Source organism: Mesoplodon densirostris, chromosome 8, assembly GCF_025265405.1.
Source record: "Mesoplodon densirostris isolate mMesDen1 chromosome 8, mMesDen1 primary haplotype, whole genome shotgun sequence".
NCBI lineage: Eukaryota > Metazoa > Chordata > Mammalia > Artiodactyla > Ziphiidae > Mesoplodon > Mesoplodon densirostris.
Genome location: NC_082668.1, coordinates 77,084,931 through 77,100,716, shown reverse-complemented (window position 1 = coordinate 77,100,716; position 15,786 = coordinate 77,084,931). Strand labels below are relative to the sequence as shown.

The 15,786-nt window shown below is 34.6% G+C and overlaps 1 protein-coding gene across 3 annotated transcripts in view; it reads left to right on the top strand.

Annotated features, from left to right (window-relative positions):
• Positions 1-10,553, top strand: part of ACVR1C (activin A receptor type 1C) — a 39,687-nt gene extending 29,134 nt beyond the window's left edge. For all 3 annotated transcript variants that reach the window (XM_060105725.1, XM_060105724.1, XM_060105723.1), the window contains 5 exons: positions 209-376; positions 1,720-1,876; positions 3,607-3,731; positions 6,084-6,214; positions 10,428-10,553. In XM_060105725.1, the coding sequence (XP_059961708.1) occupies positions 209-376; positions 1,720-1,876; positions 3,607-3,731; positions 6,084-6,214; positions 10,428-10,553 (707 nt within the window). The remainder of the gene's footprint in view (positions 1-208; positions 377-1,719; positions 1,877-3,606; positions 3,732-6,083; positions 6,215-10,427) is intronic.
• Positions 10,554-15,786: the final 5,233 nt, after the last annotated feature.

Genomic DNA, 15,786 nt, shown 5'->3' with positions numbered 1-15,786 from the left:
GTGGGTACATGTAACAGGTTCTAATATATCAATAGGAATTCATTGAGAATTTTCACCCTACTAACTTGGACTGTAAGTATTATCACTGAAGGAGTTAACTTTGCTTTGTTAACAACACAGATTTGCTTTAAACACTGACATTTGTTAAAAGCTTTTGGCTGCTTTCTCAACATAAACTTACAGCAACAAAATAACTTTTTCCCGTTAGATAATGGAACTTGGACTCAACTTTGGCTTGTCTCTGAATATCATGAACAGGGCTCCTTATATGACTATTTGAATAGAAACATAGTGACAGTGGCTGGAATGATCAAACTGGCACTTTCAATAGCTAGTGGTCTGGCCCACCTTCATATGGAGATTGTTGGTACACAAGGTATGTATTTTCTTTATAATTATTTTTCTCCTTGAATATGAGGATAGAAACACTAAGTTGTATTTTAGTGTTCAGCTGTGTTTTAGTTTATTATAAACAATTATCAAATGTAAAGAAACACTAAAGGTATTTTATAAAGCTGAAGGTTTTGTCATGATATAGCCAACTCTCATCTACATACTTGTCACTTTGTATACTATCCATAATAATATTTTTATTCCTAGTGGCTCTATCTTTGCTATTTACCATATGTACCTGAGAGATCTTGCTTTGGTGGCAAATGCTCTATTTTCAGAGAATACAAATGATTTAACTTTTGATAACCTTTGATAATTAAAATAATTAGAAAGAGTTATTCTGACCTTTAAAAAAGACTTATATATCATGTACTTGAACTCCAAATAATACACACTGTCTTGTCTGTTTATTGAGTTAATAGAGAATTGGCTCTAGAAAGTCAGTCTAGTCACCGTAGTGCTTCTCAGATTTGGATTCATGATCCCTTTAAACTCTTAAAGATTATTGAGGACCCCAAAAGTTTGTATATGTGGGTTATATCTATTAATATTTACTATATTAGAAACTAAAATTGAGAAATTTTAAAGTATTTATTAATTTACTTAAAGTATAATAATTAACCAATTAAATATTAAAATAAATAACGTAATTTTAAAAAGTTACATAATTTTTGTAGTACAAAAGCCAATCTAGCTAAAATAATGCCATTTTACACTTTTGCAAATCTCCCTAATGTCTGGATTTTCATACCTGTTCTTCATTCAGTCTGTCCCAGTATGTTGTTTTTGGTTGAAGTATGTGAAGAAAATGTGACATCACACAGATATGTAGTTGGAAAAGAGCCTTAAGGACCCCCAGGGATCTTTGGGTCACATTTGAGAGCTGCTGGTGTAGGGTGGTAGAAGTTTGAAACTTGTTTTGTAAGAGAATATTTGCTATGTTCTTATGTGGACGTAGAAATGCTAATACTTTCCCTACTTATTCAGCAAATATTTACTAGTGGTTACTAAATGTCACCTAGTGTTCTAAGCATTGGAGGCATGGTGATGAGTAAGACATAGCCACTGCCCTTATGTAGCCTACAGTCTAGTTGGGAGGGACAGATAATGCATATGAATGAGTAAGATTATTTAGATAGTGATAAGGGCTATGAAGAAGGCAAAATGGGATAGTCTGATGCAGAATGACGTGGAATGTAGAATGGGGGTCAGGGAAGACCTTTCTTAGAAGATAACATTTGGGCCAAGTCTTCAAGTTGACTCCTTTCAGAGAGGTTCAATCTCCAGTAACGAAAAAAGTGAATATGTTTACCTTATGCTTCATAGGTAAACCTGCTATTGCTCATCGAGATATAAAATCAAAGAATATCTTAGTGAAAAAATGTGAAACTTGTGCCATAGCAGACTTAGGGTTGGCTGTGAAGCATGATTCAATAATGAACACTATTGACATACCTCAGAATCCTAAAGTAGGAACCAAAAGGTAAGATAACTTACTTTGGTAGCATACTGAGACTTATGGCTGCCCCATAAACATGAATGCCTGGGATATGTGTATAGGGAGGTGGGTGGCAAATCCAAAGTGGGAAACCATTAGGCCCAAGAAAGGAAGAAGTCTTCTCTGGGTCACCGAGAAATCAGTGGCACAATGGTTATAAAGCAAGAAGAGTTGGCATTTGATCATATAGAAAGTAGCTATTTGTGTGGGGAGTCCAGTGGAAAGGAATGGTGGAAGTGATGGTGATATATTATTTTTAGTGTGCCACATCTGAGAATAGTTTTCCTACAGAGAGGAGGAAAAAATGTTAGCAGTGTATAGCTCCTCCAAGGCCTTTATATCAATACTTCAATACCTCGTAAATGAACTGAAACTCAGGGCTAGTTCTATACATTCAGGTCCTAACAACAGATATAGAATCAATACACTGAACTAGATAGGTGATATAATATATATATCTATATGATATAGGTGATATATATATATCTCTATAATATTCTCTCAATATTTAAAAATATTATGTAACATGTTTACCTATAGTTGTACTTATCCTTAAGTCTCCCTATTTGATGTGTATTAAGGTAATATGAGTTTGGACACAATTCCCACTTTCAAGGAACAGAATCTCTGAAAGTTAAGAACAAACATGATTTATATAGAGCATACCACACGTATGTCAGGACAGGCCCATTAGTAATGGGATTCCTGGTGTTTTCTTATTATAGCCAGACTGTGGCCATATGGCCAGCGTACTTCTGTTTCCTTTCATTTGAATTTCAGGATCTGTGCTACTTTGGCATAATTCCAGGTTTCTTGACCTTGAAATCAGAAATAACCAAAACAGTTTCCTGGAGTTGTTAAAGGCCCTTGAGAGTAGAGAATTTCTAAGCTGGTATAGTTAGCCTACAAGCCATATTTGAGATTCCAGGCCAGTCCCTCTGAGTCCTTCACTTTGTTCCCTGGGAGACTTTAATGGGGCCCCAGAAACACTTCAGGACAATTTATTCAGACTGGGCAGCCCTAAGGGACCTCTTCTTTTTTCCCTTTAAAAAGCAAGTTTTAACTTGTCCGTCAGGGAAGCCTGGGATGCTGGATTCCTTCAGAGAATCTAAAGGTTTCAAAAGATTGGGGAGAGTGTTGCGTCCTCACCTCAATATTCTGAGAAATCCTCGAAACATCCCTAAGACAGCTAGGCTCAGTCAGGTCCCAGGGACTGTAGAATTTTTGACTTAGTCCTATTCAAGCAAGGCTGTAATTTTATTGGATCCAATATATAATATGAATATATGTCTTGGAGCCAATGTATAATAATATTGTTCATTCAGAGCAGGTATTTGTGGAATGATGCTGAGCACTGTGTTGGAGTACTGGGCCCACCATGATGAATAGAACATACTCCTTGCCCTCAAGGAGCTTTCTTGGCTACAAACTACTGGAAATTGAGTTCCATCTTTCCTATTGAGTGCTTTCCAAGTATTTGGCTCCTGGCCCACAGGCTTTAACACTAGGATGATCTCTAGTTCTATTTAAAATGTTTTTAAATTATCGTTCAATAACTGTATTATTTAATTTTATTCTATTATAGTGGCTCAGATCAACCTGTAAATTTGATGTAAACTGCCTTAACATATTGTATATCAGGATTTATTAACATTGTGTTTTACTGGACTGCTATAAAATCATACACAGAATCTGAAGTGTGCATGTTTTTGAAGGTACATGGCTCCTGAAATGCTTGATGATACAATAAATGTGAATATCTTCGAGTCCTTCAAACGAGCTGACATCTATTCTGTTGGTCTGGTTTACTGGGAAATAGCCCGGAGGTGTTCAGTTGGAGGTAAGATTTTGGAAATATTCTTTGTGTCTGCCTTTCCTTGATGCTCTAATTCAATGCACTATATTGAATAGTTTCTAAATATTTAAGAGATTACCTTTTGGCGATATCTTTCCAGTGGCAAAAGTGGAGCATTTTGAACAGAACGGAGATTTTAGGTTGTGATTACCGCTTAGTTCTCCTGATAATTCTGATTTCCATAATAATACTTTGCAAAGCACTTGAAAATTTTCTTCTTTGAGCTGTATTCCTATTTTATATCAGAAATGAAACCCAAGGAAGCTAAATGACTTGCCAAGGCCGCAGGACTTAAATTGAAGTCTTCTGGTTCTCAGGCTTTTCTTGTTCATTTCTTTCTGGTGATGATGTATGTGTGGGGATTAAAGTGGAGGGCAGAGGTAAGCAAAGACTAACTTCCTGACTCTACTGCTCCCAGCAGTTTAGAGATTAACAATGAGAGGAAGAATTTGGGAAGATGAAACCCTGAAAATGCAGTCTGATGAAGTTGTTTCATCAGTGGAGAAAAGTTAAATCCTGGTAGAAAATGATTTAGATTTTTCAGTTTCAAGTGAGACAGACTTAGTCCTAAACCTTGGTTTAGCAACTTCCTGAATGTCTGACTTTAGGTGAGTTATATGGTCTCACTTTCCTCATCTGTAAAATGAAGATAATAAAACTGACCTCTTGGGCTTTAAGGATTTAATGGACTAATTCAATTAATTCATGTGAAGCTTTTTGTATAGAGCCTGCTCATAGTAAACATTCAATGAAAGAACTGTCATTATTAAACCACTGTCAGTTTTTGCATTTTGTATTGATGTCATTTTGCCTTACATCAATCTCATTTTTTAAAAAATGAAAAGCTTAAAAGTTTAAAATTATATTTGAATGAGAAAACATACTTTCCCCCTTTTATTCCTAGGTTAGATAATAAAATATTCAGGAAGATAAAACTATTCATAGAAGCAATAGACTTAGAGTGGTGCAGAAACAGAACATGGACACTGGAATCCCCAAGCCTGGGATCGAGTTCCAGATCTGCCACTTACTAGCTATGTGACCTTGAGAAAATTCATGACACTCTTTGTGCCTCAGTTTCCTGATTCTGTAAAAATGGGATAATATGGTACTTTCTTTATTCAGTGCTTTTGAGGAATAATTAGTTAAAACATGTAAAGGGCTTAGGAAGGTTCTTGGTAAATAGCAAGATTCAAACATGTTATTTTTTTAAATTTCATACTGATATTTGTCTAGATTTGCTTTTAGATTTTTGTCCTTAAATTTTCTTCAACAGTTGAAATGGTAACTTAGTTAACATGATTTGAATTTCATTTTCTAAATTATGCCAATCTTTTTTTTTTTTTTTTGCCGTACACGGGCCTCCCACTGCTGTGGCCTCTCCCGTTGTGGAGCGCAGGCTCAGCGGCCAAGGCTCATGGGCCCAGCCACTCCACGGCACGTGGGATCCTCCCGGCCCGGGGCACGAACCCGTGTCCCCTGCATCGGCAGGCAGACTCCCAACCACTGCGTCACCAGGGAAGCCCTAAATTATGCCAATCTTAAATATTTAAATTAAAAGAACTATAGTTTAATTCAATTGATTCTGTAAGGAAATTCTTGAACTCAAGTAACATTCTGATAATTAAAGTCAAATCTTTGTCTATTATTTGAGACTCTTTAACTATTAACCTTCACGTTGAACTGTTCATCTTCAAATACCTTTGGCCATTTCTCTGGAACATTCTCAGATCTAGTAGCTGTAAAATCCAAATGTAAAAAACTCAGGTCTTAAAAGATTACCTAGCAATTTTCAAAAAGAGAAAGCTATTGTGTTTTGAAAAGGAGAAATATACTTCATTCATGGAGAAATATACATCATTCACAGATCAGTGAGGCTTGCTATAAATTTTGTAATTAGGTATTACTTCTGAATTGCACAATGGCATTTTATGTAAATCAAAATTTACATAATTTTCATAATATAAAATTATATTTTTATAATTATTAAAAGTTATGTAAATGTAACATATTTTATATAAAATTATATATGTATAATTATATAAAATTATATATTTTGTACAGTAATTACATATACTTTTGTCTCATATAACTTATTTAATTATCAAAATTATATAAATTTTCATAGAATAAAATTTCATAAACTTATATAACTATTCAACTTAGTGCTTTAAACTTATATCTTTGGTTTTACAATGATACATAATTTTAATAAACCTGATTTTCCAGTTTTCCAGGGTACCACTTGTGCCTAGAAAACTTAATTGGTATTATTTTGAAGTAAACATCTTTGTTTATTATTCACACTGGGAAATTTATTATGCAACTTTTTTATAGGAATTGTTGAGGAGTACCAGTTGCCTTATTATGACATGGTGCCTTCAGATCCGTCAATAGAGGAAATGAGGAAGGTTGTCTGTGACCAGAAGTTCCGACCAAGTATTCCGAACCAGTGGCAAAGCTGTGAAGTAAGGCTATGTTCTTATGTATATTTTTGCCATTATAATTTTGAGGTAAGTATCAGGGTGGATTTTCAGAGGCTATAGTCCTTCTCTTTATCTAGGCATCCAATTCATTTCATGTATGTAGGTATATGTCTTCATATAAGCTTCAGAAGGATTTTATTCCCTTTAGCTGTCAGTATCATAAGGCTAAGTTATGTGGCAGGAACAACCTTGACATCCCAGTGACTTCACACAAGACTTTATTTCTTGCTATGTCAAGTCCCCTATAGGTTAGGCAACTTTCATTGGAATCTGTGCTCCCTGTGGTGATTCAGTAATCCAGGTGACTTTGATCTTGCGATGATGCTATCTCAACACATAGTTTCCAGAGGTCTAGATCAGGAGAAGAGAGGAGCTGGAGGGTCACACACTGGCTCTCTAATACTTTGGCTCAAGTGACACATTTCATTTCCACTCATGGTTCATAGACCAGAACGAGTCACACAGTCCCATCCAGCTGAAAGGGAGCTGGGAATGTCGGGAACACAGGCATATTTGGTGGGTAGTCAATGTCTGTGCTACACAGAGTATTACAATTTCAGTCATCCTTAGAGTCAATAAATTATTCCTAATCCCTAACTTGCTGAAGTTTGAGTTTATTCTCTTCCATCAGAAAAGCTTCCCCATGGCAGGGACCATTGTTGTTTATCTCCTCATCTTGAACCACACATGTAGTAACCATCATAGAGCAGACATATTGCAATGCTTGTTCTGCCTGTGTGAAGAGGGAGACTTCTCTAGCTCCCACAGGAAGTAAAAGGGAAGGTGGAGGAAAGACTATAAATCATCTAACTAGTTCCACAACTATTTTAATGCTTTAATCTCCCCCATCCCAACTATGACTGTTTGTCTTCTGCCATATTTAAATGTAATGCTTGAGGCGATTTTTTAGGTGACATCTTTTAGTTTTGGCTCTGTCATATGTCATATCTTATACGGTTACTTTTTTCCTTATTTTTCCTCTCCTTCATGTTTCACTCAACTCGTTTCTTATTTAAGGCAAGATTTATGTCCTGATATTTCTATTTTGTGTAGATAGCTTACCTATATACTCATTTTAGAAGCAGAATTTGAGGCATTTATAAGCAAATTGAAGTTAAATTAAAATTTTTTCTGATATTAACCATTTCATGCATATGAGAGGATATTAACATATATGTAAAGTTATATGTAGAGATAATAGAATTCATGACCAAGTTTAAAAAATAGAACACTTCCAATACCTTTGAAGATTCCTCACCCCTCTGAGAGACTACTGTTATAACTAATCACTTATTATTGTTTTGCTTTGCTTTAAAGTTTAGCCATACATATATATATATATGTATATATATATGTACGTGTATATGGCTAACTTTTGTTTATTTGTGAAATATATTAATGACACTTACTATAGATATTCTTCTTAATTTTTTTTTACTTTACCTTATATATGTATAGCTATAATCTGTTTATTTTCATATCTGTGTAGTATTCCATTGTATGGATATAGCACAATTTCTTTTTTTTACTCTACTGTTGATTGTCACATGTGTGATTTTTAGTTTCTTTTAAAACAATACTGCTGTGTCTGTGTGTAAAAATTATTTCTTTAGGGTATAAAACTATAGATTCTTTTGGGGTGCCTACATAGATGATCATATCCCCAAATAATGAGAGTCCGGAGACTCATACCTTTCTTATTGCAGTTTCTAGGACTTCCAGTATTATGTGTGAAAGTTATGATAGTTTGGCCCCTTAAAACTTTGCATGTCTTACCTTTGACATCTTTTTTTATATTAGTTTTGTTTTTTTATTGTTTGTTTTGGGGGTTTTGTTTTCTTTTTAAAATTTTCTTTGTTTTTTGTTCTGATTCTGTGAAAAATGCCATTTGTTTGTTTTGTTTTGTTTTAAATATACTTTTGCTTTTTACTTATGTTTAGACTTTTCTCTTTGCTTTTTAAAATGTACTTTATTTTTAAAATATTTTATATCATTTAATTCTAGCATCTAATGTTTTGATAGGTTTGATTTTCCTGTTTGTTGTTTTGACTAACTCTTGCTTATGATACTTTATTTCCTCATCTTCTTGTGAATTTTCACTATGAGCTCAGGCTTACTGCAACATTTTAAGGCTAAGGTTTGATTTTTTTCTTTACCAAGATCAAAGATTTAGACAATTTTCTTCACAAAGTTCCTTCTAAGACCAATTCATCCTTACAGTCTGGACTTTAAATGTCTTGATCTGACACCTTCTGTGTGCTTTGGGCTGTATTTCCTGTCTTTCACATATGGTCCATCAATTCTGAAATTCTAGACTGTGAGATCAGCAGATGCCATCAGAGCAACACCTTGCTTCAGTGATTTCTTATACCTCTCTGGATTCATGCATTCTCATTGTTTTCCCCTCTGAGTATTTATCTTATTTATTTACCAGTCCACTTATACTGATTTTTTTAATTCAAAATTTTTGATATTAGTATTTAGATCATTATTTTATTGTGGCATAATTTACATATGATAAAATGAATAAATCTTAGTATATAGTTTGATGACTTTAAAAAAATGTATATGTGTGTACTTACAATCCAGAGCAATACCGGGAATTTCCAACCCATCCCTTATCCATTTTTGTCTTTCATGTCCTTTCTTAGAATATTTTAAAAGATAGTCATTCTACCATATTCCCAGAATTTTCAATTAAAAGAGGATTAATAGCCTCCCTCTATAGGATTAATATCTGTGTTTTGACAGGATTTTTAAAAATATTTTAATTCCACTACAAAAATTTTAAAGAAAGTTTATGTATTCTGAAAGCCCAAGGGCAGAAATTTTAGCTTTTTTATACATAACATATATAATTTCTTAATTGAAAGCATGTTATTTTCAGGCAGCTTGAAGGAAGAGGAAAATTTTCATAAAATGCATACATAAAATGCATTAAAAGATTAATTATGTTTCAAAGATTATTGATCATCTCAAGGAGATAAAGCTATTCAATTGATTTCACTTACTGTAAAAGGATGTTGTATAAGGTGACCATATTCTCTTTCCTAAAATTACATTCAACAGAGTAGGTGGAAGACAAATAAACAACTAAACACTAAACAGAAAGGATTAAAACAAATGAAACTGGTCCATCATTTCACATTATGCTAATCAAACATGACCTTAAAAATGATAGTGTAATTCCATAAACCAAAATGCCACTGAGCAAAGGCTCCCTATCATCTCCTGTAGCTACCTTCAAGGTTCACAAATGATGGCTTCAAATCATCTAGCAGATCAGTGGGCCTTGTGCCTCTGCCTGAAGCCAGAGGAGTTCGCCTGGTGCCTTTCTGAGAGGAGACACCCGGCCTGTCTGAGAGGAGACACCCTGGTCTCCCTAGGAGAGGAGGTGACCTGGTCTCTGTTTGAGGGGAGACAACCTGGGCTCTGTCTGAGGGGAGAGCCCTGGTCTTTCTATGCTAGAAGTTGACCTGGTCTCTGTCTGAGGGGAGAAACTTTTTTCTCTGTTTGAGGGGAGAGCCTGGTCTTTTTCTGAGAGAAGTCATCTTGGTCTCTGTCCATGGGGAGACACTCTGGTCCCTCTCAGGGGAGATGCCTTAGTCCTTGTCTGAGGGGAGACAGTCTGGTCCCTTTCTGAGAGGAAACGTCCTGGTCCTGGTCTGAGGGTAGATGTCCTGGTCTCTGAGAAGAGACACTCTAGTTTTTTTCTGAGAGAAGTCACCTTGGTCTCTTTCTGCGGGGAGATGCTCTGGTCCCTCTGAGGGGAGATGCCCTGGTCTCTGTCAGTGGGACAATACCCTGGTCCCTTTCTGAGAGAAGTCACCCTGGTCTCTGAGAGGAGACGCTCTGGTCTTTTTCTGAGAGAAGTCACCCTGGTCTCTGTCTGGGAGGAGAAGCCACGGTCCCTTTTTGTCTGGAAACGCCCTGGTCCTTGTCTGAGTGGAGACGCCCTGGTCCCTTTCAGAGGGGAGACACCCTGGTCTGTGTCTGGGGGGAGATGCCCTGTTCCTTGTCTTGGGGGAGACACCCTTGACAGGATTTTTGAAGTGATTTGGCCCTGATCTCCTTCTCATATTGATTTAAGTTTTCTATTTCTGTATCAGAGCTTAGCATCGATTCCTGTGTTTGTGGTTTTTCTTCTCTTGTACTGTGTTTTGTGCTAAAGACTTTGATATTTTCTCTCTTAAAGGCACTCCGAGTCATGGGGAGAATAATGCGTGAGTGTTGGTATGCCAATGGGGCAGCCCGCCTAACCGCCCTTCGGATTAAGAAGACTATTTCTCAACTTTGTGTCAAAGAAGACTGCAAAGCCTGATGATGAGAATTGTGTTAAAAAGAAACCTCTCACATCTTTCTTTCTCATTTTTCCTTTTTATGTGAATTTTTTGGCCTTTGTTTTGTCATCGTTGCTGTTGTTCTACCTCAAAGATAATGCAGTGCAGTATTTAAGTGCCCAAAGGCACCATGAAAAAATAACTAAAGTCAAGTATGGGCTGGAGTTGACTTCATCCACTCCCCATGTTGTCTTTAATTTTATTTTGAAAAGCAACACATCAACTCATCTTTTTATTTAAGAAACATATTACAAAAGTGTAAAATAAGCTATATGAAATAATGAAAGTTATTAAGGTTTTATTTTACTTGAATCAGGAGCACATGAATGAATAGAAAAGAAAATATAAAAGCCCATTGTTTTTTCCTGAGATGAAAACACGTTTATTAAAAATGTGGACTGGAGGATGTTATATCTAAACAAAACTTTAGATCATAGAATCTGTGGTTTTCTCTTTAAACAGGATCTTTTAAAAATTAAATATTGCTCTGAACTTTACAAAACATGTAAAAGTAGTGCTGCTCAGGTGGAAGATGGAAGGGAGATCAGATCACTTCCTTGGTTTCTCCTTCCGTGTTCTCCTCTTCATAATCCACCATCACAGCAGACCCTGAGGCAAACAGTTGGAAAGTCACAAGGTTGTTACTTTCTCTTATTTTCAAATGAGACACCTGACACCTTGAGACATTGACAGATGTCCCAAAGTCACATAGCTAGTGATAGAGCTGTCACTAGGTCCAAATCTTATGATAATCCACATGGTAGTTAGCTAGCTTCCTACTTTCCCTTTAATTCCTATAGTATTTTTTCTCCCTATGGAGAAACAACATCTTTCATGATGGAATTTGTGGTTTAGTTAAACGGAAGACAAATTAAGTTATTTTGCAGAATCATAATGGATCTGTATGAACTCTCAGGACAATATCCACTGACATTTTCCTCATAGAAATTCCATAGTCACCCTATTTGTTAGATGAGTTTTAATGTTCTCTGAATACTTCCAGACATTAATCAGTCATAAGGTCATAAATTGTCAGAGATGTCTTTAAGATGTATTGCAGAGGTCCCTACTACTTTTGTACATATACATTTAGAAAGAGAAGAACAGAAAAGGAAGAGGCTACTAGGGGATATTTTGAGGAAAAATTAAGAAAACTCTTAAATGAAATATGATAACCAAACCCAAGCAAGGGTTATCAGTAAAGAGATATTCCCTTACCTTTTCAAAATGAGCAATGGGTACAGAAGGCTCATGATAATTTTGCTTCTATTCTATTTCCTGTGGAGACAAAAGTGATGCATTCTGGATAATACATGGAACATTAAATATTTCCTTCAAATCTATAATTCTGCTTTGGTGAAGGAAGATTTAACATGGTATCGTTTATTGTTCTAAAACATTGTTTCCTAAACTCCGTTCCTTAGAATGCTCTTCTGAGATGCTCAAAGACCAAAAGTGTTCTTTGATAGATTTTTAGAAAGTGATACCGCATATTAGTATATTATGTGCTTTGAGGAGTCTAGCAGTAAAAAAATGTTACTTGAATTTCTTTAAACTGGATTTTCCAAATTATTTGACCAATGGAACTCTTTTATAAAAAACAGGGGAAACCTTTTACTAGCCCACATTTTAGTTTCTACAAAGCATGACTTGGGTAACAGTGTTCTAAAGGATATACCTGTGTATTATCACATAGAACACAATCTAGTGATTACACTTCATTCCACTATGGAAATGTGTTACTAAACCCATCTTCATTTGACTAGGATGAGATATCAAAGGCAAAAATCTGACAGCTGTGGTTTACATATACCTTCATTCTCATTCATGCAATTATCCATTCATTAAAAAATGTGGGGCACTGCATATCTTCCTTGCCACAATTTTGGGTTCAACAGGAAAATTAAATGGTGGATAGGTTCTGCCCTCAGGGATTTTAAAGTCTAATTTGGGAATTGGAACAGGGATGTGGGTGTGTAGGGGAAGTAAATTGACAAATGTGAGGATGTTTTGAATTCTATATGACCGTGGGTTTCAAAAATTGCTCTCAATTTGCAACACATTTAGAAAGTATCTTTATTGGTTATTCGAGACAATCTAAATTATGTAATCAATTTTTTAAAGTGCATATGGGAAGGAATTCTAAAAAGAGGTTCTGTGAAGGAGTAATCTTGCTTGTGCTTGTTACCCTGGTTTCTCATAGATTGTTTCTGCATATGTGAGAATGAAATTATTTATTTACTATGATTGTACTATAGTTTCATAAAAACAAGAGTAATATTTCCTCTTTTATTCACATATGATGGGTGAATATACTTATTTAATTTTTGAGAGAGGGTGTTTTATAATCTCCCATTTTCCTTGACATTATGTTTTATAATCTATTTGAAGTTGTCCAAATATAATTCCATATTTTTATTGAGTCAACTTCCACTCTAGAGAAATCTGTACATTTTGAGATATTTTTCTTGTTTTTGTGTTTGTTAACTATAACTCCTAAATGAATAGTCTTATATTTCAATTTCCAAATGCATTTTTAAAGAAAGAGGGTAGGTTAACATAAATTGTAAGAAAAAGTTAAAAGTTCTAATTTTTCCTTAACTTTCAGAATGATTATAAATAGAAAATGCTCATTTACAGAAATATGATACAGTTTAGAGCATTAGGCAAATTTACTGTATATAACCTATGCTGTTAAACTTTATATTATTTCTTTTTAATGGAGTCATTGTGTAATATTTATTTCTTTTGAATTGTGTTACAAGCAAAAAATATTCTTCTTAGGCTCAAAGTGTCAGTGTTCTTTGCTCCTTTCAAATATTTTGGCTTTGGGTATAACGTGAAGCTTGGGAAAATGCTATTTATGAAATTTCAGTACTGTATAAAGTGGTGATGGGATTTATATGCAGCATCACTTCCTTAAACTAAGGGAAACATCATTTGTTGTCAATATTTCAGCATGAACTTGTTGCCTTATAAGCTAAGCATTTAAGTATGTAATTGGTACAGATTCTGTTGTGTGCTTTCTTCTGTCTAAAATATTTGGCATGTCACATCTAGAATTCTTAATTTATGTTCTGACTTGAAAGTTAAGTGAAACATGACTGTGTCGTGCACTATTTTAGGTATAGCACTTGCTTCTCATCTTTATACTTTCAATTAACTTTGCATTTTAAATTTCCATGATTATATGAAAATAGTAACCTGATTGCAGTGTCTGAAGACTTCAAAACCAGCTTTTATTTTAAAATGAAAATCTACAATAGATTCACTAGGTTAGACGTTCCACAAAAATTTATTATTTGTAATATTTCTACCTTAGTAGAATTATTAAATAAAATAAAAGAAAACTACTTCTACTATGCTGGAATTTTGCCACCATATGACTTATTGGGGCAGAGAAAACTCAGGGCTATCTTAGAATTTATGCAAAAGTACCAGGGAAACTACTTAGCAAATCATCTGAAGGCAGGGAGCTCACATTTGCCATTATATAAAGTTCAACTTAAAATTACTTAGCAGGGAATGGTTTCTGACTAATTGTTTAAAATAAATACGGAAATGTAATTCATTTACAAAAAATTATTTAAAGTATGGACATTTTATTTCCCACCAGGAAATTAAAAATAGCAAATGAGTGAAGGTGATGGCAGTTGATGTCTTAATAATTGTTCCTTTAAATAAATTTACAAGTACAACATTTTAAGTTATTTGGAAATGTTTAAGAATTAGTATCTTAAAATGGTGTCATTGTGGTTTTTGGAGAGATTCTAAATATTTTTTCTTTTGTGAAACATATTCTTCTATGTTTGATAATGTTTTGTATTAGCTCCCTCCACAAGCTAATACCTACATGGACTTGATGCATTATTTGGTGAAGACACTAATCCCTTTGCTCCTGAGGGCTTCTTCTAAACAGAAAAAAATGTCAGTTGGAATATAAAAATTTCATTAAAATGTTAATATTAAATAGAATTTCTACAGTATAGACAATTTTCCAAAGTGTTTTGATACAAATTTTCAGATATTTGGCTTTCTTTTCTCCCTCTAGCTTTTCTTTTATGCTTCATTATTTTTCTCACCTCCTTTTAAAATATTCCCTCACTGTCTCCCAAAATTATCTTTAGTCTCTAATTAAAAAAAAACTAGCTAATATTTACCTTAATCATTTTACTATTTAGCCTTCTAATAAAGGGATAATCCCTTGGTGGTCTAAATTATTTTAGAGGTGTCACGGACAAAAACCAAACCCAGTATTTGGGAATTGTAAAGGATGTAAGAGATTTTATAATTCAATTCCCATATTTTGTTAGATGAAGAAACTGAAGATCAGAGATAAACGACCGCTAGTTATTAGCAGAACTAATGTGAGAAGCCAGTGGTGACACCTACCACACTGCCCTGCCACATCCAACATTTCCTAATTAAAAAATAATTAGCATCCATCTACACCTACGTTGAATGTAAACTAACATACCATTTAATGGTGATGATCAAATCCCCCTTCTCTTTTTATTTCTGCTAAAATATTCTGCTCACTAATGGTGAGGTCAGTGAGAAAAACTAAAATAGGCTAAGGAAGAGTTGTAAAATAGCTGTCCAGCTAGGTAGGTGACCACTGGAGTGCTGAATAAAATTTAGAAATTGTGAGAATATAGAATTTCTTGGTGCAAGTAGTGATAAGAGATGCTTCATGACTTCTTTTTATAAGGATTGTTCTTTCTCTATATGCACTGGAGTGGGAGTGAAAGATGATTTGGTAGTTGAATGTGGGACCATGTGTAGTAGCACATTATCTTACTTCTTTCTTAGTTTCTCATTAGTTCATCCTCGGCATTCACATTCTTTCAGTGCATTAAAAAATATTTTTGCTGGATTTCATCAATTTCAATCACTGTTGTTTTAGTATTCTAGCTCCTGTCCAGATTGCTACACACTGAACCTCTTAACAAGATTTTAATTTCCCATATCCACATATGAGAGCTTTCATCTCATGACTTCTCTGGTACTTTTTCATTTGGCATTATGGAGAGTGTATTTGTTAACGGCAGAGAAGACTACCTTTTAAATTTTAAAAAGACTAAGCAGTCTAGGTATATTCTAGCTTTTAGCTAACATACAAAGGATGTCTACTTTTGCCTTAATGATAAATTCCACCTAAGACGTGGATTGGACAGAGAATGTGAAATATATGTCCCATAATGTGATTGCTAA